The sequence below is a fragment of the Rhinolophus ferrumequinum genome, chromosome 28 (assembly GCF_004115265.2).
Source record: "Rhinolophus ferrumequinum isolate MPI-CBG mRhiFer1 chromosome 28, mRhiFer1_v1.p, whole genome shotgun sequence".
In the NCBI taxonomy this organism is placed as follows: domain Eukaryota; kingdom Metazoa; phylum Chordata; class Mammalia; order Chiroptera; family Rhinolophidae; genus Rhinolophus; species Rhinolophus ferrumequinum.
Window position 1 is genome coordinate 8,714,553 of NC_046311.1, and position 23,901 is coordinate 8,738,453.

The 23,901-nt window shown below is 38.8% G+C and overlaps 1 protein-coding gene across 1 annotated transcript in view; it reads left to right on the plus strand.

The window, feature by feature from the left end:
- The window catches only part of MCTP2 (multiple C2 and transmembrane domain containing 2), a 170,478-nt gene that overhangs the window by 92,538 nt on the left and 54,039 nt on the right, over positions 1-23,901 (plus strand). Inside the window, exons 11-14 of the mRNA XM_033100384.1 lie at positions 817-1,003; positions 2,893-2,986; positions 13,224-13,326; positions 14,713-14,815. Of these exons, the coding sequence (XP_032956275.1) occupies positions 817-1,003; positions 2,893-2,986; positions 13,224-13,326; positions 14,713-14,815 (487 nt within the window). The remainder of the gene's footprint in view (positions 1-816; positions 1,004-2,892; positions 2,987-13,223; positions 13,327-14,712; positions 14,816-23,901) is intronic.

The following is a 23,901-nucleotide window of genomic DNA, read 5'->3' on the forward strand; positions in this document are numbered from 1 at the left end:
TGGTCCAGGCAAACCCAGAGTCTTCAGTATTATAGTGAATAAGTGGCTTAGCACCTCAGCCCGCCTTTTTGGTGTTTGCTTCTGTATTTAAATGTGTTTGAGGTTTTCAACATCCCCAGAACATTGGCTGTTAAGAGGCGGAAAACATGCAATTTATAGCCTATGGGGACAGCCTTTCCTGGCAGTGCTGCTGAAATGGGATCCATCAACAGCCCTCCATGTGCTGTTTGTCCAAAAAGAAATCCACCCGGGGAAACCCTGTGGAACCATGCCTATTAGGAAAACACCTTAACACGTTTCTTTAATAAAAAACAACGTGGCCAGTTGGCATTCGTCTGGAAAAAAATAGCTTTTTTCTTTAACCCTCCCTCTGCCACTTCCATGTCTCTTGTCCTTTCTAATTTTTTTTTTATCCCTTTATTCTCTTTGCTGGTTAAAAGACAAAGCACAGAGAAGTCATACAAAGCCATAATGCTTCAACTTTGAAACTTTTTTTTCCCTCCCTAATTCTTGATCTCCTTGGCTTTCTGTAGACTTTGTTTGGCAAAGATCCGACCCATCTCTTTTCATTTGCCATTCCATCCAGGCTGCCTTCTCTTTAATGTTCTTTACCTCTCCCTCCCCTTAGTTTTAGAGTGTATTAGGCTGGGAGGAGTATTACGAGCCTGGGAGCCTGTGCAACCGTCACTGCTCAGTAAGCCCCATGCCCAGACAGAGCGAGGGTTTGGGGAGGATGAAATAAACAGGTGCTTTGGAGGGTCCGAAGTGGCCCCAAGTTCATCACTCTTCTTTCTCTGACTCCTGCCCCTTTCCCAGGTGCAAAGTGGACATTGCAGCCCTCCCACTCCGGCAAGTCAACTGCTTGGAGCTGCCGCTGGACAGCTGCTCGGGGGCTCTCCTGATGCTGATCACACTCACTCCCTGTGCAGGAGTCTCCATCTCGGACCTGTGTGTGTGCCCCTTGGCAGACCCCAGCGAGAGAAAGCAGATTGCCCAACGATATGTGAGTGCTTTGCCTTGCGAGAACTGCTCTCCCGCTCCCACCACCACCACGTTGACGTGGCACCAAAGTCTATGAATCAAAAACACTGCATCAAAAGAGGTCTCGGTCCCAAGTTCAGTGGGCTGTCTCATCAAACAAGATGTCAGACCTAGAGGTTAATGCATTCGTGAGTAGGTGAAAGCAGAGTAGTGTTTCCCTTCTTGCTATTTTAAAAGCCAACCAAGGCATTTTGAGTTCTTAGCTGTTAGGAACTCTGGAGAAAGCTGAAGTCCTCAAGGAGGCAAACGGGTGTTTAGCATGTCTGCATACGTCAAAAAGAATTTTCATATCAGCTCACAGAAGTAGCTTTTTAAAACAACCATTAATGATACTTTTTCCAGAACCTCTTAGATTCAAGTGAGAAAGTGCTTGTATCTTAACAAGCAAAGCAAAGCCCTAGACAGACACGAAAGAATGTTGTTCTAGACCACCATGGATATTATTGGCACTTTGAGATTTGGGCCTAAGTAATTGCAATGTGCTTAAAAGTCCACTCAGCATTTGAAAATCAAATGACTTTGTCCTCTTCATTTAGTCTTTGCACTCTGGATATCTAGGTGTCTCTATTTGCATTCTGCTTTTCTCTCATCTTCTCTATAAATCAATACATTTATTTTATTGCCACACACCAAAGACGTGCTTTAGGAAAGTGGCATGAAAACGAAGTAAAGACAAATCTCTATTTAATGGGAGTACTATTCTCAGCATAAACTTCAGAGCCTTCAAAACCTTTCACTGGGCAGGTGTATTGATTAATTGAAAACAAAATTCTTTAGCTTCAGGATTCGTTTTTCAGGTCATAAGAATAGGCAATCACCAAAGGCATTTCTACCTCTCTACGTTGTAAAAGTATTTTATTTAAAATGTTTTCATCTTAGCTTAAACACTAGTTTTTGGTTATTTCTTTTAGGTTGAAAATACAGAGCAGAAACAACTTTCAAAGGTTCTTAGGAATGGTGCATATTAAATCAGGCAAACTCCAACTATTATTGAGTTTTTGTTATTCTACCCTGAAATGCCTCAATCACGAGGATTTTTCTACCTGTCCATAAATCCCTGCAGTCTGTTTATCACAGGTTCTTAGTGATAGAATGATGGTGGAAATACTATAGCCAAAGGTTTCAAAGCAGCATCTTTTCCAGCGGATGTGTTCTGGAGGCATGCAAAGGGAATTTATCTGCTTATCTCTTTCATGCACAATTCCTGATGCATGCAAATATACATAACACATCTAAATAGCGCTATACATGCTTAAGAATTACCAGTAGACACAAGCTTTGGCTCATGCAAATTAAAATTAAAGTAAATGTGAATACTTGATGCTCAAGCTCTAATTTAAGAAGCTAGCTAACACGTGGGCCACACAATTCACTCTAATTCCATCCCTATTGTCTTTTCAGGGTTGATAAGTATCTATGAAGGGTCCAAGTTTAGCCCTCTGGTATCCATAAAGTTTGCACTAACTCGGTCAGAATAATTGTGCCTTTTCGGGTGATTTAAAAGTTTCATTAAAGAGAAAGAAGAGGAAAAGGAGAATGTATGTAGTTCCCACACACATTTTCCCAGTGGGATGTCTGTGCTTTCAGCAGGGGGCGATGTTAAAAGCAGATTGTACGTGTTTGTAATTCGTTCGTTTTGAAACTGTAGTTATTTAAATCTCAGTCACTTTTAATTGGGTTGCTGTCAATGCATAACTGTTCTGTTGACGGTTACAGTGCATGCTGGAATGTTTCTACGTGTTGCATGAGAAAAGTGGTAAATCTAGAACGTACTTCCGGTAGGACTTGATGTCATTAAATGGTATGTTAGAAAGCCATTTTCACTTGTGATCCACTTTTCTCTCCCCTCAGTGCTTACAGAACTCCCTGAAAGATATGAAGGACATCGGCCTTTTACAAGTGAAGGTTTTAAAGGCAGTAGATCTCTTAGCAGCCGATTTCTCAGGTATAAAACCTTTTCATTTTTCATTCCTTTTTATTTTTATTTCCTGCTTTGACATGATCTTATAGCAAAACAACATGTTTTAGTCGGTAGAAGCATGTGCAGAACAACCATGCTCTTTATTTAAATAGAGTGAGTGAAGAACATAAGATGCAGACAAGCAATTCTTGCACTGAATGTACACTTCACAAAATGATTTTGTTTCCAATAATTGTACTATGATTTGATACTGTACTAGTCCATTTGGCTTTCAGAGATATCTGTGGGTTTTTAGTGTCATGACTTCTTCACTTGTTAAATTAATTTTTTGAGAAGGCTTTTCTATGGGACCTCAAAAGACACATTTGACTTCTTGCCTTTATTTCTTTGCGGTGCTCTATGCTGCAAGTTTCATTCTTCACAGTACAAGAGTGCGAGATTTGTAAATCTGAGCTTGAAAGCTGATCTGGCTGGCATTTCTCTGTAATAGTAACCAAAGTCTTGGCCATGGGACTACTTTGCAGTTGTCATTGTTTTATACTAAGTATCTCTTAGTGCTTCACTAACTTAAACTTTTTAGGCATGGGGCCGGGAGTTTTAACTTAGACTTTTAAACACGAGCTAGAGTAGACATGCTTCCTGCTTGATCATGCTTGATGGTGAGGAAAGTAATCCAGATATTCCAGTTCTGATTGGAGGATGACTCTCCACTCTTTGCCAGATTACCCCCAAATTGTACTGACTAACAATTTAGATACCTATATGACATGTTATTTACCAAGTAGATTGATTGAATACAAAGAATATTATACAGCATGGTTCTATTGACGTAGTATTGCATGCTTTTTTTTTTCAATCTCCTATTTTTAGAATGTGGTCTCTGCTCTTCCCAACAGAGACAATTACACTGAATTTGTGTAACCTCTGAACTTTGAGACGCAGTTTGAGGAAGCTCAAACTTTGGAAAAAGGGATTTTAATTGTAAGCGCTTTATATTACCAAAATGATGGAAAACGTAAACTTAGTTTATAAAAAATGTTCTCTTTACCCTCCTTCAAAAAATAGAACAATGGAAATCACTACTCTATAAGCTTTTGAAATAAAGTGGTCTCCCTCTTAAGGAATTGCCCAGTGAGAAGACGCAAAAAATGATTTTTGGCCAATAGGAATACGTAATTTCTCAGGGTTGTAGATGAAATACTCAAATGATAACCCCTAATATTCATTAATGTAGTTGCAAATGATTATAATCTTCATATTGATCTAAAATTGTTCCTTTGTTTTAAAACTCCAGAGCAAAGTTTTTTACTTCCATGTAAGTAATTAGATATAGCACTTTTTAAACCTACGATTGTTGATGTCTCAGGAAATATTGTCTCAAGCCCCAAGAAATCATTTATGTTTTCAAGCACTATTTTCAAAAATTCTTTCTGTAGTTATATATTCTGTGATCTCCAGGAACTAATTGCCATGCATGAAAAGTTATTTTAGAGGCTTGTTTACCATTACATCCATATGTGCAAATACTTTTTATAAACCTCCTTTATTTTACCCATCCTATCAAGTGACCTCCATAAAGCCCTCCCAAACTAGCATTTATGTAGGTTGGTTCAGGCCAATGTATCTTTTTCAATGAATACTTTGATGATTAAATAGGAGAGGAACCTGAAAAATGGGAATCTTTGTAAAGACCAGAATATAAGGCAAACCCTCTTTTCAGAATCATTGTGGGGGGGGCGGGGAATGCTGTTCCCATTTTGTTGTTTTCTTTATATTCAATATGTTCAGTAGATGTAGAATGGATGAGGAAAGGTACCAAAGGATTCCAGGAACAGAAAGCAGTGGTTAGAAATTCAATAATACTGTGTGATTTGACGAGGTGCCCTCGTGTTTTACTATCTCTGTATTATTTATGAGAAAATCCTCATTCTTCTGAATGGAAGCAAAGATTCTTGTCATTAGCCAAACATGTCTTGAGACCATATTGATCTTTATTTTTAGAATCACATTTCACAGTTGAAGTTCTTTATCGGTCCTCAGGCTCCTGCGTGAATCCTGTCTATTCCCAATCAGAGTATTACTTTAAGGCAGCAAAGTGGGCTTCATCCAGAGAGTTGGAAAGTCATTCTTTCCACGTGAAAAAAGAAATGGATTCAGATTGCACTGAGGTAGCACTAGGAGTTGTGTTAATGCGTCTAAGAGGTTAGCGGACTCACACATTATCCACTTTACTTGATATACAGTGAAAAAATGCCAGCTTCACTTTATCATGGATCAGAAGAGACATCCATCCTCGGAAGTGCCAGGAACATTTAAGAAATAAGTTACTTTTTGTACCCCACCCCCAACATTTTCCAGTCAGCCTTCCTTTATAAATGAGCATTCCATTGCAGTTGCTCAGGGAACAAAGTATTCACCGCTGCAAATAAAAAAGAAATACATTTACTCTGAATAACCAGGGGCATTCTCAATGAGTGAAGGTTGTTTGAGACAGTGCAAAAGGGAACTCTGAACCTCTCAGCTTGTCTTTCATTATATTTATTTTTTTGTCTGTGTGTGTGTTGGGGGATTGTTTCTTAAAAACAATACCAAATAACCATAATAACTAATGCTTCAAGTTTCTTTCACCTAAGAGTCAGGGAACCTGACAGAGTGAAAATCCAGGGGGCAGATGCAGGCAGTGGTCCATGAAGGGTAAGGTTGTACTTTGCAGAGTGCAGGGAGCTTCTGTCCCAGAGAAGGAATGAATGCCCTTGGGAAGCCCTTTGGTCTGCAGTTTACCAATTATTGTTGAAGTTTTCTGTATCTTGGCAAGTAACAACTAGAAAAAGAAAATATAAGTCACTCATGCCACTGTGATCGGAGTAGAACGATATGCCTCATGAGTGGTTATTGATGTTATGATTATATAATCATAAAAAGAAATTAAACTGGAGAAATGGAATCCTTATTCTGTTGCTAGTATTTTAGACCATTAGAATAATGTATGTATATATTTCATATGCAAAACATAAAATACATACATATATATGTACACACATACTAAGGTGGATTTCTTTTCTATTAAACATTTAAAATGTGTTTTTATATAAAGAACAAAATAGCTTTTCAAACATGTCAGAAAATATTAATAACCAAAATCTACATATATTACCAATATTAAGATATTTACAAAAGATAAAGGTTTCAATGTGCTAATGTATAAAAAAGATACATGTACTGCTTTTTCAAATTCATTCATTCTTCTATAAATATGCTGTTTTGTGTGATTGAACCTATTCAGTATTGCTAAATTTAAATTTATATACAGCTTGACATTTTTTTTATATGTCTGACATTCATTGCTATATAAGTAAGAAGACTTTTTATCTTAAGGACTCGGAAGGAATCTTATCTTTTCCTGTAGCTCATCCCTCTGTAATTGGTAGAATGTATGTTCTCTATAGCCCATATTAGATATAGATAGTTATGAGCAATTATTCTAATAGAAGAGCCTGTCAGATATTTCCACGAAAGAGTTCATCTCACAAACACCTTGTGCCCAAATACAACCTAAAAATGTTATGTAATGGGTTACCCAGTTGAATGTCATTACTTCTGTCCTAAAGCAGGCCATAGCCTTGGTTCACCAAACACATGATAAAATTGTGCTTTGAGATCAAGGTGAGCGTAGCTCTTTGTAATGTTTAATGAGACCAATACCCTTCACTCAGCCGCTACTAGTCTTAACTCAGCTGTTTGGAAAAGAGAGTAACCCACATTGTAAGGATTAAACGAGACAGAGGAACGTTTTGTTCAGGACAAAGGTGAGAAGTGGTCGCTGCCACAGGTGTCCTGTCCACAGCAGAAGCCCTCAGAGAGTATGGGGCTGCCTCTTCTCCCTGGCCAGGGGCACATCAGATTCGAGAACGAATACTGCTGGAGGTAAAAAAAAGGCAAAGTTTGTATCATAGACTGAAAAGATGATAAAGCAGACGATAGGTAAATAGGAAAAAACTTGCTAGAGAACGGAAGTGTTTTCCCGTCGGAATCGTATGACAACCCTTATCTTACCTACTAAGAGATCAGCCAGGGAAGAGGTGAAAACTATTCACTATGGTCAGCACACGTATGGAGAATTGTTCTGGTAGCCTCGTTAGAATTGGTAGAATATTGTAGGGAAGCTGCCTGGATGATAACATGTAGGGGCTACTTCACATCAGTACTGAAACCAGCCTGGCCACCGTTTGGGTGACGCACCTGCCAAAATTTAACAGCTAGTCTATGACTCTCCTCTTATACTCTGAGAATCAAATTGTGGGCCTCACACATCTTCCTCTCTGATACTTAAGCTTTCTCTTTATTAAGTTGTTTTCTTTTTGTGTGTGTGAAATAATTCTTATATATTGTATTGACACTTTCCCTTCCGTCAGGAACCTTCCAGTGGCAAGACTGGCCATTCTTTACTCTCCCTCTGCTTTTTTCTTCCACCCTGTTACCACGACCATTCAGAATTCTGGTATAAAATAAGGGCGATAGAAACTTAGGAGAGTTTTTGTTACCTTGCCACGTCAGCTTACCAGCCAACAGCAGCTTGGCAAGCCACCTCAATGGAAGGTGATGGGAACATACGCACATAACATTGTGTAGGTCTCAATAGCCCGTCTTCTAGGAGCAAGTCCTGCCTTCGTTTTCCGTGTTCCTGTCATTATCATAGTCTGTACGCCATGCTGAGAAGCTGAAGAATTCTCAGGCAGCAATGAAGGAACAAAACTGGAAATACCATCTTTACTCCCAATTTGGAGATACTTGTTCTCCAGGGACTTTTCTTCCATCCTTGTGACTTTGTGGCACTTTTGGCCACAGAAAACCCACCCAATTAATCCAAGAAATTATCAAATATCCTGGATCTCCTTGGCTGGAAGGTTGTCACCTGGATCTTTTCTGTTTCCAGCATTAATAAGACAACTACCAAGTTAACACGATCTCAGTACCTGTCAGAAGAATGGAGAAGCCACTATTTTTCAGGGAAGAAAAAAATACAGGCGATTGTAGAGTCGGCTTATTTGATAAATAAGCGTGATAGGGGCCATAACAGATAACAGTGCCTGACCCAGGAGCACAAAGATATTTAGTTTCAGAATGTCCACCCTTTTTCCAGTGACCCCAGCCTAACTTCCCAACTGTTGTTTAAGTTTGTCTCAACTCAAGAGAAGTTAACTTTGTGATGAATCTAATGATCTTGAAAAAATATTCATTGAGCACCTGCTATGGATCCTGGGAGGGAGCTTCTAATCACTTCCCCCTTCCTGCTGTCCTGCAGATTGCCAGTAGGGGGCGTTGTGTGTGTGTGTCACTGAAGGTCATTGAGGTACTTTGAAGTACATTCAAGTACATTGAGGACATTGCTTAGAATCAGGGTGGCATTTCCAGTTTGCTGGTTCCTTGCCATCAGGAGGAGCTCTTGGTCTGTCCCACACACAGGGTTAGTCTCCCACGGCTAAGTTCTCCATCCATTTATTAAGCACACGAGCCCTTCCTATGTACTGTGACTTATGCTGTAAGTAAACCAATGTCCAGTTCAATGATTTGTTCATTACAGATGAAAATTAGTCCCCATTTTTCTGTCCTTCATTTTTATGGTAGCCGCCTCTCCTTGTAATCTCTATGTATTATGATATAGATGGATATAAACAGAGACCCACTGTGTAAATCTTGGTTCTACCACTAACTGCCCTTGGGTCCTTTCCAAGTCTCCTCTTCCTCTTGGGTATTTTGATGGTTAAATTAAAACCAAAATGGACATGCCTGACGCATATTTACATGTTCAATAAGTGCTATTCCCAGTCTTTATTAAATTTATTTTATTAGAGTATAGTTGATTATGGGGAATTTCGCAAGTTACTGTCTTGTCGCTCTTTTTGCTCATGATTTCCCTAATGTTGGAAATAGAAGCATTGCTAATCACTTTTAGCTATCCAACCACTGTTAGTTACCAGTATACAGATCTGCCTTTGACAGGCCATCTGCTTTAATTAATAGTCTGCCAAAAAAACCAGGGACTCCTGTCAATGTAAAGTTTGGGAATACATAGAAGATACAGTAGTTTGTCACTTCCTGTCACCATGAGAGTGAATGAATTCAGTTCCTTTGTGCTATTCTGTGAATTACCAAAGGAATTGCTTTGATCGGAGGGGTCCGGTTCCTAGTACTGCCTTAATGTATTCAGCAAATCTCCCTCCTCTGTGTGAGAGGCTGCGGTAGGCCTGGGGGCGTGATGAGGGAGAGCCGTTGGGTCCTCGCCCTCACATGCAGTGACGGATCCAGCCCGTATTATCTGCTGTGGATTAGTGCGTGGTCTTCACGGCTTCAAGCCAGTTTCTGCATTTAACTCCCCATGTCTTCCATTTCCTGACGGCCGCTGTTTAGTTGTATATATATTTGTGTGTTGGTCTGTCTAGTCTAGTCTAGTCTAGTCTAATCTAATCTAATCTAATCTAATGGAAGTATCTATCCACGGTCTCTACCTACCTACCTATCTAATCTATGTATCTTCTTATCTATATCTATCTATCTATCTAATCTATGTATCTATCATCTATGTATCTTATCTATCATCTATCTATCTATCTATCTATCTATCTATCTATCTATCTATCTATCTATCTTGTTAATAAATTTAAGGCTCTGAGCTGTCCCTATCTAATTAAGAAGGACCTACCCATTTCTGCTAGCCAAATCAGCCTCTTCCTAAACCTTGTTTAAGGTTCACCCCCACTATGAATTCTTTCTGGACTTTAACCAACCCAATGAAATTTCTCTGAACTTTAGTTTCCTCATCTGCAACATGGCACAAACTATGCTTACCTCACAGAGGATTAAATGAGGGCCTGTCGAAAGTGTGGTTTCTTGCACAAAGTGGGAAGGGCTTGGCTCCCTCTAGACAGCACCCATCACAGAGGGGAGCCTGCTGTCCTATCTCACTGTTCGCTCTTCTCAGGGGAGGGGTGGGGTGTGCGTATGTTGGGTCTGCCTGCATCAGGCCCCTTAAATTGAATCACAGGGCTAAACATGGAACGAAAATACACAGGTGTGGAATAGAAGAGGTGTAAGGAAAACACACAGTCGGAGATCAGAGACAGGAGCAACTCAGTCCGCAGGCAGTGGGCGCAAGGGACATTTTCACTGAAAAGGTGCTATTTGCTGAAAAGCAGAGATTGGTATGAGGGGTCCTGGAAGGTAAAGACCTGGTGGCCTGTATCCATCAGAGCCTGATTCAGGGCCAGGAGCAGAACGGGCACCTAATAAATATGTGTCAGATGACTCATATGACCTCTGAAATACATTTATTACTCATCACTCAACTTCTATAACTGATATAAAGGTGAAATTATTTAAATGACAAACCTCTACTGGCCATTCAAGGAATGTAAATGAATTTTAAAGTGATGTTGAAAATAGCAAAGGCTGTTGAGTGCCAGGTGCTAAAACACCATGAAACTGGATTGTCATGGGTGTGTGACCGTGTCAAGGTGACATGGCATCTGGATGTAGAAGAGGTCATCTTGATGTTTTACCTGTAAAATTAGGTGGGACAGAGAGGAAAAGTACAGACCCAAGCGTCTGCTCGGTGGTGTTCCCTCGGTACCATTGGGGATCGTTTGGACACTTCATTCGTTATGGGAAATCATTTTTATCCCAAATAAAAATATTCATTACTTAAATTTTATTGAAAGTCCCCATATATCTGGAACCTTTTAAGGGAAAGAAATGAATCCATAAAGTGCCCATCAATTACTCGATAAAGGTTTGGATGTCTTTGTTTCTTCCTCCTCTACGCCTGTTTATATTGTAACATTAACAAATGCAGCATTTTAATGAACTTTCACGGAATTATCTTCAGAGAGTTGGTGCAGTGTGTTCCTTGGAGACAGACTCGGAACTGAAGTTCCCAGTTACTGGAAGGAAGTCTGTTCCTCATTAGCTGGGACAGCTAAGAGTACGCTGACTCGAGAGAGAGGGGGCTGCAGCTCGCGCTCACCTGTGCCTGCTCGGGACTGGCTGCCCTGCTGTGGGATAACCCCAGGGCTTTCATTAAAAGTGTCAGACAGTTTTCCCAGAGCAAATGCTGATGGAATGTCACGTCTCTGTCTCTTGGAGGAGTAGCACTGACGCCTACTTAGTCTGACAAACAGTTAAGTAGCTGTTTCAGCTCGGGTGGAGGAATCCAGCATCGTCTACCTGAGCGTTAAGCTGGGAGCACGTGTCCTCGACCCAGTTAAGAGGCAGTGTGTTCTCCGCTGGCAGGTCCCGCCCCACCCAGCCCCTACCCCATGCCCTGCAAAACACATTCCCAGAGCCAAGCAGTCTTTACATAGCGAAGACGTTTCCGATGCAGATTCATTTTTCTCTTGGTTTGATTTGGGCTGTCCCACCAACTGACACCCCTTGTAGGTTTGGGGCATTTGCCACAGTGTGTTTTGGAGAAGGGATTGAAGCCCACTTTCACTCACGGAAGCTAAAGAGCCAGTACTCCCTCTGTGAGCCCTGGAAATTCGGGCGTGGGTCCTTGGCCACACTGGACCAATCAGGTGCTTCCTCTGAGCCCTTTCCATCTGCATGAAGTAAGGCAAAGAAACACGAGTGACGAATTCACAGCGGAGACAGCCATACTCAGGGGCCGGGGCCAGGCAGGCCTGTGGGGCCAGTTTTCCGGGAAGCTGAGGCCCCACCAGACCCTCCCTGGTGTGAGATATTGACTGAGGTTCTTGTGCCTAAGAATTCCTAAGCAATTCTTTGGTTTCTTGCAATTTCTCAAGCCTGACTTTTGCAACATTTGCTGTACTTCTCAGAACCACTTGATATTATATTTATAAATTGCTTTTCTGCCGAATTTAGACAGGGTCCATTTCCTTTGTTTGTAATGGACAACCCGGGCTCATGCATGTAGGTCCATGGCTTCATCATTGTCTAACCGGCCAGGGAGGTAATAGCACGACTTGAAAGCTTTGGCCAGGCATCCAAGTGTCCAGGCCACGCATCAGTTGTATGGAATCTCCTGTCTAAAACTGACCCTTGCCAAATGCATCTGCTCTTCTTCTTCCCTTTTTAAAAATATAGTCTTCATGCAGGCTCCTGCACATGTCAGGCTCTCTGTTGACGTGCAGTATCTCACAGCTTCTGGTTACGAAGGGAATTAGATGCGTTCACTGACCTGACTCTGAGGCCAGTAGGTCAGGAGGCCTGAGCACTGTTTGCATTAGGCCCTGGCCTGGGTTCCCTCGGCCATTTGTTGAAGGAGCATCTGTCCTTCACGCCCCCAGTTAATTTAGTCCGCACCGCTTTGTCACTCGCTAGTACGTTGCAGAGGCAGGCGGTGTGTTCTCGCTGTCGTACGGACTCTACAGAGCCATCCCTTGTTTTCCTGACAGTTCCGACGCTAGGTCCTTCTTCCAAACCCAACAAAAGGGGAGAGGACTTTTACATGGTAATTTTGGGCGTCCAGCTTTGGGCTTTGGAATTTCTGGCCTTATTTATTTATTTATTTTATCTATTTATCTATGTGTCTGTTTTTTTTTTTTTTTTTTTTCCGGAGGCCGTGTAAGGTAGGGTGGAAAAAGAAGAGGTGGGGTGGGAGAAGTTAAAGGTTGAGCTTTATGTCTTTCAGATAAAAACTTTGAACCAACTTTATGGAATTATACTTTCACCTGGATGGTTACGAGCACCCAAACTATGGCCTGGGTATTTTCACAATGTCCTAAATATATAGGATTATAAATACTGGTGGCCACTCACCCCAGAGCAGTTTTAACTCCTTCATAGGCACGTTGACACTTTTTCCCCCCTACTTTCCTCACAACCGTGTGGGAGCCTATAAGGTATCACAGCCTTCCAGTGACCAGAGGCTCGTGATCTATATGGACTCAAAGAGAATTGGGGGTGAGCAGGGGAAGGAAACAGAGATGAGCTTCTGTTTCCAAACGAAACACGGAGGTGGATTCTCTCTCACATGTCAGGTTGACACCTGCTCCTTTGTGACCTGTGTCGTCAAGGCCGCAGCTGGGGTGAGAGTCAGGTCCAATTCGTTTATCACATTAAAGTCCCCATACTTGCAGGCTCCGTTCCTTTCTCAGATTCACGGGCTCGCCAGAAACAGAGGCTCCCCGTCACCACTCAGCAAGCACAGCTTTATCGTCATAAAAGCACATGGCTTTTGTTCCCTTGGCCTCTGTCACTTCTGAGATCCGTTTGTCTCTGACCAGCGTCTGTGTTCTCTTTGCAGGCAAGAGCGATCCCTTTTGCTTGTTGGAGTTAGGCAATGACCGACTTCAGACACATACCATTTACAAAACCCTCAACCCTGCGTGGAACAAAGTTTTTACATTGTAAGTGCTCTGTTTAGCCTTTGGAATATCCAGGGGCGGCTTTAACTTAGAGACCAATTATCCCTGATACGTTTGGGGCAGGCTGGGGTGCTTGAGTGGACCTCGCTGCCCACTTTTATGTGCCAAGAATGAATTTTATTGTGTTTTTCCTTCTGCAAACCTTTTATCGTTTCATTTTATAGACTTCAGTGTTAATAATAGAAGAGACCCTTTGGAACTGCAGGCAAGTTCCAGAAGGCATTTGCAAAGTAGATCTTTCAGTGACTAAATCAATCCATGAGTAGACGGAAGCTTCCATGTATCCAGAGGAATTCATCCCTGGGTTATAGAAAATTACAGATGTAGACCTGCTTCACATTCAATGTTATAGCATTATTTTAATGCCTGAAGGCTTGTATTCTGCCAGAATCTTTTGGAAAAATACAGATTATCTGCCATTCCTCAAAGACTCCCGAAGGCTCATTGTATTGCAGCTAATCTGAATGACCTGTTCCCTAGCAATGCCCTGTGCACGCTTTCAAACTCAGGCATTTTGGAGGCTGGATATATTTCCTAGTTGGCTTTAGATTCCAAAGCATCTAACCATTAAAGGATGGCCCCTGTAGAGTTTGCGTGAACTAAATGGTGCTACACTGCCCTCCCAATGCTAAAGAACTGCTCTGTCTGTGCTTCTAACCAAAAGAATAAGGTTTGTTTTGAATGGTGTTGATGGTTACCAGTAGAAAGTTCCCAGGGTTCTAGGAGAAGTGGATGAACTCCCCTAAGCAGCTTTGCAAATTGCTTTATGCAAGAGTCTCTTGTTGGCCGAACACATTGCGATGACCATGGTTCCAATTTTCATTGTAGCTGATGTCTGGCTTCTGGTCAACATACAAAATGGTTCTAAATATGCATGGGTCTTTTGGTAATTTGTGTTTAAACAATAGGAAGCTTTAGTTGGATCTCAGCAAATAGTGATTTAGACTACTTTTTTTTTTTAAGGTAATTTGAAGGTAATTCTTCATTAAAGTGAGCACTTATTTGTGCTCTTCTCACTTGGAATCTACTTTGAAATCACTGTCCTTTCCCCCTACTCTTTCTGTCTCCCACTCTCTTTCTTCATCCTGTTTCTTTAAGAGTCCTATCCTTGATTGCACGTAGACGTGGAAAATGTCATAGTAGAAAAGTTGACTTTTTTTTTTTTTTCCAGATGGATGACTAAATCTTTTATGATGGAAGGTTTGGGAATATAGTCAGTTTGATTTAATTTTTGGAATTTAATTAAATGGTAGTTTTATACTCTAAGGACATACAGACTTAATTAGTGAAACCGTGTTTTCAGATCTTCATGGAACAGCCTTCACTTATGTGTTTTTGTATATAATACATGGTGTGTTTCTTGTTCAGTCCCGTTAAAGATATCCATGATGTTTTGGAAGTGACAGTGTTTGATGAAGATGGAGATAAACCCCCCGACTTTCTTGGAAAAGTTGCCATTCCCTTGCTATCCGTAAGTTACTTTTGTTAATGCACAATTTGTGAGTTATTTTACAGTGGGAAGGTTTGTATGGTTTAAGTTACTTTATCTTTGTCAATCTGGGGAGAGAAAGGCTCCCAGCTATAGCAGGAAACAACTGTTGTACTCCTCATCCTTACCCAGTATTTTCAGTAGTTTTCAGATAGGAAGTGACATAATTTTCTCTCTGTGTCAGTCGAATATTGATTGAACCAAGCGTAACATTTTGGCCAGCCTTTCGGTTCACTCTCAGTCTTTCCATTTTAAGATGACAGTTTCTCTTTGTTTTCAAGGAGTACATATCTATGACTGATTTTCCATTTGTTAATGAAAACCACATTTGCATGTCTTTGTTACCTGCGTAATGCCCATTTCATCAAAGATTAATTGCTGGTAACGGGACAGTTGTTCTCAGTTCTACCAAAGATCATTTTCTCCGAAGTTCTATTTGTCTTTTTAGTAGCCATGTTTGTTTTCAGTCTCAAAAATCGCTTGGTGAAGGAAAGCAGAGAGCATCTCTTAGAAAAAGAGGGCCGTTTCCAAAGTCCAGCTACAAGACAACATGCCAGAGTAAGCTGAGAGCTGAATGGAAAAATAGCCAATAAAATTCAGCGGAGAAAGCACCAAATAATGCTCTTATGGCAAAGGAGGAAAGTTGAGATCTGAATTCACCTCTTAATTAGACATGAATGTTTTTACCAAATGTGCTCATCTTGAAGACAGAATTTTAGTTTTTCATCTAACCATTAATACAATGGTTACTGTTGTTATAGCCTTATTAGTAAATAAGGCTTTATTTATTTCTTCCCCAAAACTTATTGTTTCAAGGCTATGAGTGCATTTTCATGGCTGGAGCAGTCTGTAATTTAACCACGAGATGAGACTAGCTCACGTAATGTTTGCAGACGGGAAAACGCTGCACGTCTCAGTCTCGCTCTCTGTTTGATTGCTTGGTTAATTTCTCCCCAAGTTCTCATATCCCTGATGTTACTCGAAGAGAGTGGTGGTACAGCTGCTCCTTCGTAGTTCCCTCCTGCCAAATGCTCCAGGCCATCAGCAGCAATGCCGACTCTCAGGGAGGACATGGTAATTTGGGATTTCCCTCTTTTTTAAATTTTTTATTACAACTTTGCCAGTTATAGTTCAAAGAATACATGTCACAGGAACATGGAGCATAATTTTAGAGAAGTCCAAAAGGATGAGAAGCAAAGGCTCTCCTTTAAAATTCAGTTTCTTTTTTCGCATGTATATAGATAGATTCCCTCCTTTTTTATAGATACATCTCTAGTAGAAATATTTTAGTCCTTGATGGGTGAACATTACTTTGTATCTTTTAAAATCCTCCCTCTGTTTTGCATGTCAAAATTTTGTGTATTTGGTCTTTTTGTAATACCAACAAGTTGACTTTCTTCCCTCCCTGCCTTGTATTAGCACAATATCTATGTGCTCTTGAGTTACATCTAAGACATTACCTGCGGCTAGTTCAGGTGTAGGGTTTCTCAACTTAGCATTATTGCAGGTTTGGGCTGGGGCATCCTTTGTTGGGGGGGCCTGTCCTGTACATTGTAGAGGTTTAGCAGCATATCTGGGTGCTACCCACTGAACACCGGTCACACCTGTTGTGACAGTCAGAGATATCTTCAGACATTGCCAAATGTCCTGAGGGGGGAAATCACTCCCACGGGAGAACCACTGACTTCAATTCATGCAGTTTTCAAACCACATCCTTGAAAATATTCGGTTGATGCAAAAGTCTTTGCAGTTTCTGCAATTATTTTTAACTCGTTAAACCACAATGACTTTTGCACCCACCTAATACAAGGTCGAATGGTTTGTGAAAGACTTGGTTTCAATGCAGGCAGCCCGCCTAGCCCCCTGACTTTTCCCAGATATGCATTCCTTGCGTTTGATCAATATTTATCAAGTGTCCAGTTCGTGCCAGGCATAGTTGTAGGTGGTAATGCTCTAAAAATGACAGCAGTAAAGCTATCTCCTCTCTTGGAACTTATGTTTCGGTTATAGGAGGCAGCATATAAACCCAAAACGAAACAGAACAAAAAAACAAAAGAAAAGTAGACAGTATGTTCCATAGTGAAAGGTGTTATGTACAAAGTAAAGCAGGAGTAGGGGACGCCAAGAATAAATGTGGACGGCACAGGGGCATTTTTCCATGAGCTGGCAGCGCTGTGGCGGGGCTCATTGAAAAGGGGGCATGTGCGTGAGCTTGTAAGGAGGTGAGAGAGAAAGCCATGTAGATATCTGGGGAAACTCTTCCAGGCAAGGAATCTTTAAGTTCCAAGGCTCTAAGTCAGGGCCTTACATCAATAAAATGTATTTATTTAGATCTCGGTGTTTTTTGTTTTTTAAAATTTAATATCTATTGAGTAACGCTTAACTAGCAAACCCTTTGCTGTGCACTGGTCATATGTTAAATCATTAATTCTCTGACAACCTAGTGAGGCATGCTTTCTTATTATGACCATTACAAATGAGGAAACTGAGGCACCAAAAGCATCCTGTAGCTGATAAGTGATAGAGGCTAGATTTGAATTAGGCCATCTTATATCAGAGCCTGCACTTAGGAGATGTATACTACCATATTTAGGGAATATTGGTTAAAACTCCAGAAATAAGCATCAAAGAGAAAACCCTTAGATTTTGTGTTCTGTGCCTCTTAGGGGAAAGATTTATTTCATTGCTTTTTAAATATGAAAGCAAATCATAAAGATGGGTTCATCAAGTGCTTTACTATTATATCTATAGGATATGGAACAGTATCCGATTATACCTTATTTTATATTTAAAAACAAAAAGTGCATTTCTTGGAGAAGAGCGTGACTATTTCTTGTGAGAATACATTTTTCTTTAACCATGTGAGAAACTAAAACTTGATTTATGCTTTGTTTTCTTTTTTTTTAAACAGAAAATGCAAACTACATTTTAAAATGTCTAGGTATAAAATGTGGAATGTTATTCAACTTTTAATCTTTCTCAATTGGTAATGTGCTAAGTGCCTTTATGCCAGTAAAATAAAGAGCATGTTCTGAATCCACGATATCTTTTAATCAAGGTCAATGTGCTGGCTGACTATTGGCTCATTTAAAATCCATATTCTAAAATCAGTATATCTGTGAATGGTGGTAAGCTGTCCAAAGCACATACATGTGCCTAGAAATACATGAGAAAACAAAGAATCCAGACCAGTGAGCTCCCCTTTCATTCACTTCATTTTTGTTCAACTTTTTTGTAGAAGTTATTTTTTTAAGTGATTACATAGATATGCCAACCTTTTTACACATGGTTAAAAACATCAAAAAATTGGGATTGGAATGGATTCTAATCTAAAGACTTCTAATATTTGCCCATTTCCACTTGATTCCTGAAATCTTTCAATCAGTAATATACTAAACATGCATCAGAAAACAGTAGGCACCTTTTAGCGTTTTAAAACATTTCCAGTATAGACACCATCTCCTAATAATTATATGATTCAATAGATTGATGTAACATTTCTACCCTCAATTAAATGACCCTCATTCTGTCCTGACAATCTGGCTGGGTTCTTCACATCAATCTAGGTCATTCTTTTTTATTCAAACATATGTTTAGCCTCTCAGAATTACGGAATGGGTCGATTGAGGAAGACTTTGAAAATCAGCCTTCTGTAAAACGAGGAAAGTATCTGTGTATTATTATTTCCTAATGTCTAAGAAGAAATCATCTGCAGGTTGGTGGGGTCCTACATTTCGAAACAAATTGGAGTCTTCTTGTACAGGCCCCAGCAACGTGTGACTCTGTAATTAGAAGCACAGGGCTCTGCTTTCTCTGTGATTCCACGTGCACAATAACAGCCTCACTTAATTAGTTTTATGGGACAAATTTTCTGTAATTGCTTGTACCAAATCAATGTCCATGCAAATCTTCATTTGCATTTCCCATTAAGTATTTGCCCAGGTTTCACCTGTGAGAAGATTTGCACATTATAATGGGCACACTTACACAATCACATTTTCAGGTTAACGCCAAGAACCTGGCCATAAAAATAAATAATATTGATATTTTACTTTGTGTTAATTAACATTTGTGAATGTACAACTAAATTAAAAAGAAATTAAAAGTAGTCCCAATGCAGGGTTAAAATGGTGATTTTTGAACACAAACGTTCAACTCTCCTCCCTGCCTAATCCTGGTCCAGAATGTCCATTGAAATAAATAAAGAAAGGTAAAATAAGGCACATTTCTCTATTTCCCTGAAAACCCCTTTGATATGCTAGAATTATCATGAACCTCATGTAGTATATAGGGTGGATCACATTTGGTAAAGACGGGCAGGGTAAACAATTGCTAGTCGGATTCCTCTCGTGGCCTGAAACAAGATGACACGTATGAATCTGAGCAAATCACGCATGATGGTAAATGTCGAATGGGTTAAACTTTCCTATTAAATGGGCAAACCTCTTAGAATGAGTCAAAGAGGAAAAGTATCGCACATACATGTACATGAAAGTTAAGTCAGAAACATACAGAGGAGGTTCTTTTTATGGGTTCAAAGAGCCAATTTAATTATCAATCAGGTTATAACAAACATCAACCTTTTATGTGAACAATTTCCCATAGAAATATACCATCAAATGATAATATAGAGGATCTATCCATCTTTAAAAACATCAGAAGCGAAAAATAAGTAAGGCTGTGAAGTGATGTTTCTTGAAAGTCCAAATGTTTGGAAGTCCAGGTCATACAAAGTGTCTGTTAATAGTGAAAGACCGTGCACACCGTCCCACAAGTGTTAAATTTCTGGGGATGAGACCCTGCAATCTCCCTTTTTAAAAGCAAGTTCTCAGTTGAATTTTAGGTGTACTAAAGTGATGGTTCTAAAACTTCAGAGAACAAGCAATGAGCTTGATAATGGATAGGTGTGAATACACAAATGCAAATATATAAAATATTTCTGTTCAAATACCCATTTTACATTTTAAAATATTAACCTTATTGGGGGTCCAAAATGCCTCAGCAGATTCCCAAAAGGCAGAAACTGTACTATGGTCACAGTACTGTAAATAATGGCAAAAACGAAACAAGTGTCAAAACACTTGTTGAAAAAAAAATGCCCATGTGCTAATGTAGATACCAAAACTGCGATTATAGAAATGAACAATGAAGTAGTATAATACATAAAAAGTGTGGATATGGGCCAAAGGTATTATTCAGAGGAAATTCTTACCTTGAATGTTTTTATAATTAAACAACAAAGGTTGAAAATCAATTAAACATCTCAACAGGAGGAACTAAAATTAGATAAAATAAAACTAAGAAAATTAGGAACTGAGGAAGATAAAAAATGAGCAATAACTTAGAAAAATATGTAAACAGTATTTTTGATAAATCCAAGTATTAGTTTTGTAAAAAGCATTTAAACAGGCATATCATTTACGAGTCTAATGAAAAAAAGAGAAAAAAGCATACACTATTAAGAATGATGGACCAACAAGAAATACAGGAATTGCTATGAAGATCACAATTAAATTTTACTGAGTAGTATGAGAGAAAACTTAAATAAATATAGAAACATACCTTTGGAGAACTTAGCTGTTGTAAAGGTATGAAGTCTCCCAAAGTTAACTGTAAACATAACACATCTCCCCATTCCGAGAAATTAATGTATCAAAACCAGCAAGGAAATAATCTTAAAGAATATAATTGGAGGAACTTAAATGTTAGGTGTTGAATGCATTGTTTGTTGAAAATAAGTATGGAAATATCAGGAAAAGGTATCAAATAATTCCACCACTTTCTCCTTCTGTCCCTCCCTCCCCCAAATAAGAAAATAACAGATCCAAATTGTTTAAATTTTTTGAAACTTGAAGGTATAGGCAATTCTTACATTACTGAAATTTGTTAAGAATATGAAAAGAAATGGAAAATATATGAATTTCTTCCCTGATATAAAAAGTATAGATTTAATAAAAAGGAAATTATATATTAATTTGTAAGAAATACTTGCAGCATCAAAATAAATGGATAATACCACTAACATAAAAGGTTTTTTTTTTTTTATCAATAAAGACAAATCAACCTAGCAGAAAATTTAAAGAGGTAGAAATCAGAATAGCTAAACTAATAAGTATATAAGTGGCCCATGCTTTAGTCAACCGTGATTATTGTTGTTAAGAGTGCAGAAGATAAAACCAGACCACGTGAGCTGGCACAGTTTTCTCTCCTAACTGGCTGTGTGATTTTTGACAAGTTACTTAACCTCTCTGTTTCTGTTTCCTTCTTGATAAAATGAAGGTAATTCTCATAATACTTGCATTGGAGGTCTGTGGTGAGGATTTAAATGGTTTGACAAATGTAAAGTGATCGCAGTATAGCACACAGTAAGCACTTACAGCGTAAGCTGTCATCTTCATGACCGTTGTTTTAGTAACTTAAATTATCAAATTAGTTTAAGCAATTCGATTAATAAATATTGTAAAGATTTTTCATTCGCAGTGATGATTCAGTGAAGAAAAAGGACTCCCTTAAACACTGTTGGAGGGAGCATGACATGGAATAAGACTTGGAGAAGACACCTTGATAAAATGGATTAAAATTTAATATACACATATCTTTGAACACATATATTCTAGGTATCTATTTTGGGTAGGTAACTGAGAGAGAAAGTAATTACCCATGGTCTTGCAGATGCTAAATGCCAGAAATGGGAATTGAATCTAAGTCTGTCTGTTTCCACAGTCCCACCAGGGCCCACTGTTAATAAACATATGAAAGAAAATGTTCAGTCTCTTTAGTTATAAAAAGGCACATATTAAAATAACCTGAGATCATTTTATTCCTATGAAATTGCTGTATATTAAATGAAAATGCCTGTGGTTGGCAAAGTTGTTAGGAAATGGACAGGCTTTTTCACTGAGGCTAGGAGTATAAATTAATACAGCATTTTAGGAGGGCAAAACCATAAAAACAGATTCCACCTCTAGAAATTTATTTTTAGGAATGCATCATGAATGCACAAAGATATCTATGTATAAAATCATTACGGTGTTTATAGTTGTTAAAAATTAGAAACAATCTTAGTGAGTTATAGTGAGGATTGGTTAGTTATAGAAATTCATAAGTAAAGAACCATTCTAAATAATGTAGAAGAATCAATTAAGACATTGGGGAATGTTTCCAATTCATTTTTCAAACTCAAAAGACAGGTGATTAAAAAGTCTACAAATTAAAATAAGACTCTCCCAATGAATTTAGAGACCCCCTTTTGTCATAAACTGAAAACTGCCATTTCTTTTTGCCTTAATGGACAGATCTCAAGCTAAACATAGGTCTTCACTGAAGTGACCTTCTCATACCCAAAGATGAAATGTGTGCAGATGCTCTGCTCTGAATTTTCTTTTGGCTGCACTTTAATTGTCCTATGCAATAGAGGTTTCAAAATTACAAACTGCTAGAAATAATTTTCTGAATTCTAAGTATAAATAATAAATAGGTCTCGACAGGAAAAATAGGCGTTCTGCTTTCATTTCTTATTACTGTATAAATGCTCACCTCTGGGACTGGCAAGTTAGGATGTTACAGAACTTTTTATCCTGTATTCTTGTGTTGGAAGTTCAATGATATAAACACTGTGGAAAATGAAAATACTGAATTTTTTACTCTTTGGCTACCATTTCAGTGTCTAATTATAATATTAAATAGTCAAACGCATTGATCTGTTCTTAACCTAAACATTTTCCACATACAATGTAGTGTATTTCCTCTTTCCCTTACTCTTTCCCTTTTCCTGAAAGATATTCCTTACAATAGACATTTTGAAAAAGTGAAATCAACCATATGTTCATAAATAGGAGAATTAATACGTTGTGGTTTATTTATATTTTGAATATTGTATAGCAGAATATTGTATAGCAGTTTTAATATTGTGAGACAGATCTATATACTAATATTGACAAACGATCAAATACAAAATCATATTGATAGCTCTAGCAAGAAGTTGCAAAGTACACACAGTTTGATACTTAGGCAAAAAAAAATTAAAATACTTTTTTCCAGGATGTATTTATGAATATAAATTCTCAATAAAAATTTAGGAAGGATACATGCCAAATTCCTATCTATTATAGTTTCCATACAGAGGGAGAATTGTGGTATTTATGGAAGTTCAAAGGGACTTTTAATTTTTTTTTTGTCATTTTTCAAATTTTTAAACTTGTGATGTATATATTTTAAGATAACAGTATGTTAAAGTACTAAAAATGAATAACCTCAATTATATTTTTGTCTGTAATCACTGCTTTAATATCTCTGAGTGGGTTCTGTGTTTTGCTGACACAATGCTAGGACATTGAGAAAAAGGAAATCATTTACCAAATTAAAAACAAAACAAAACAACAAAAAAATGCAAAACTTCTTTTACTATAAAATAGTTCTTTTTGTACTGATACCTCTTGTTCTTCTATTGACCTTCCCTAACCCTTAAGAAATCATGGAAATTTTACGATAACAGCACAATGCCTGAGGGTTGCAGCAAAGCTAAATTGGACGAAAGTCAGGTTGGCAAATTGTCATGATGTTTTTGTATTTATTTCTTTCAACTTTAACACCCACAATTTATTAAGTGAGACAGTGGATAAAAGAGGAAGCCCAGAATCCTGTTTGGACACCGTTTCGGAAGGAAACCAGGTCTTTATGGGGCAGCCTCTTCCTTTTAGCCACTGGCCAGGAAAACCATCTTTCTGTTTAAAACCTATTCAATCGAGAGAGGTGGGGTGGCTTTGGGAAGGAAGGTGACCTCTCCCTTGTAAAGGAGAATGGTTCTGTTTCCTCCTGTGACTTATTCAACTCATTTCCACCACTGTTTATAAGAACACTTGAGCTGAATGCTTGTAGTGACAGCAATAGTCATTTAAAATATGGCTCAAATTTCATGGCCTCAAATTTCCTCTGTTATTTCCAATCCTTGATCATTACAATCCCGAATGGAGCTTTGGGTCCGCTCAAATTTTGCTGATGTCCTTTTGGAGGTAACAGGTATGCCTCCTACAAGGCCGAAGGTGAATGCATAGATCACTCCTTTGTCG